Below are 1784 nucleotides of genomic sequence, written 5' to 3' on the forward strand. Positions count from 1 at the left end.
AAACTATCTATAAGGACATGGCCCTGGTAGGCTAACTGTGCTTTAGTAAAGGCTAAATACCTAAATATCTACAGGTACCACAGATAAATTTGATAAAAAAATAATAGTTGAATGTGTAGAGGAGGAAGCTACACTGAGAAGAGTTAAAGAGGGGCGGAACATGATCAAAATACATTGCATAATGTTTTCAAAGACATTAAAAACTACAAGAGGGAAAAGGCAATAAAATATAATTTCTATGTGTACTGGGAGAAAAAAGAGGTTCAGGCAAAAGGAATAACAAGAAGGTGAATAACTAAACCTCAGATGATGGTCATACTTGGTAATTGTCATTAGAGTGAGTTTTACAAATCTGGTTACCATAAGAATATACTTTCTTACCAAGGTGTCTCTTCAGAGCACCCTTAATCTCCTTATTCCTGAGGCTGTAGATGAGGGGGTTCAACATGGGGATCACAACCATGTAGAATACAGACAACACCTTGTTCTGGTCAGTGGAGTAGCTGGACTTGGGCATCACATAAATGAACATTGTAGTTCCATAGAACAGAGTGACTGCAGTGAGGTGGGAGGTACAGGTGGAGAAGGCCTTATATTGACTCTCAGTGGAGCGCATCTTCATAATAGTGATGAAAATACAGGAATAGGAGATGGCTATAACAAACACTGTTGTTATTGTGATAAAGCCTGCAGAAATTGAGGTAATAACAACTGCAACAGTGACATCAGAACAGGAGAGTTCCAACAAAGGAGCAACATCACAATAAAAGTGATTGATTCTATTTGGTCCACAGAAGAACAAGGAAAAGAAGGAAAGAGTGAAAAAGGAAGCATTAAGAAAACCCTGTATATAAGATCCTACAACCAACTGGATACAAACTTCTGTGGACATTTTTGTGGAATAAAGCAGTGGGTTGCAGATTGCTACAAAGCGATCATAAGCCATGGCAGCTAGAAGGAAGCACTCAACTGTTGCAAAGAAAACAGCTGAGGTAAACTGTATAGAACATCCACTGTAGGAAATGGTATTTTGTTTTACTAGGAAGTTAACAAGCATATTAGGTGTGACAGAAGATGAAATGCCTATGTCAACAGAAGCCAAGTGGCTGAGAAAAAAATACATGGGATGATGGAGCTGGGAAGAGACTCTGATGAGAAGGATGGTGCTGAGGTTCCCGGACACAGTCACTAGGTAGATGCACAGGATGATGGCAAAGAGGATGTCTCTCAGAACTGGGTCATCTGTTAATCCCAATAAAATGAACTCTGTCACTGCAGTGTGGTTCCCATCCTCCAGGAAAGCCATGAGAAACGTAGTTGCTGGTAGATTAAGGCTCTGATTAAGACATTACAAAATGTGTTTTATAAATAAGTCACTTCATTTTATTTAATCGGGACATGGAGAACATTACAAACTAATATATTATTCAAAATATTAAACCAATTATTGATGTTTTACCAGCATGTCATTATTTGTACACTTATGTGCAACAAATATTTCAAAATTATTCAAGCACAAATACTAGAAATGTGTTATAAATAATAAACAAATTTATTTACATTTACTTAAAATAAAATATAGAAGATTGTCATTAAGGCTAAGTTTAAAATTATGAGAGCTTGGTAGGTAAAGATTCTTGTCACCAAGACTGACAGGTTACAACTAGAGTTTGATACCTGGAACCTACAAGGTGGGAAGGAAGAACCGACTCCTGAAAGTTGTTCTTTGTCAACCACATATATGCTGTGTTACCAGTATCCCCTTACACAAATAAATAAATGTA

The 1784-nt window shown here is 37.2% G+C and overlaps 1 protein-coding gene across 1 annotated transcript; it reads right to left on the reverse strand.

The window, feature by feature from the left end:
• Positions 1-313: 313 nt before the first annotated feature.
• LOC110322163 (olfactory receptor 495) lies at positions 314-1306 on the reverse strand. The gene has a single exon (XM_021198701.1). The coding sequence runs from the start codon at positions 1304-1306 to the stop codon at positions 314-316; it is 993 nt and encodes a 330-aa protein (XP_021054360.1).
• Between the last annotated feature and the right edge of the window lie 478 nt (positions 1307-1784).

Source organism: Mus pahari, chromosome 5 (assembly GCF_900095145.1).
Source record: "Mus pahari chromosome 5, PAHARI_EIJ_v1.1, whole genome shotgun sequence".
In the NCBI taxonomy this organism is placed as follows: domain Eukaryota; kingdom Metazoa; phylum Chordata; class Mammalia; order Rodentia; family Muridae; genus Mus; species Mus pahari.

Coding starts and splice junctions, on each gene's coding strand:
- LOC110322163 (XM_021198701.1), bottom strand. CDS start 1,306: ATGGCTTTCCTGGAGGATGGGAACCACACTGCAGTGACAGAGTTCATT.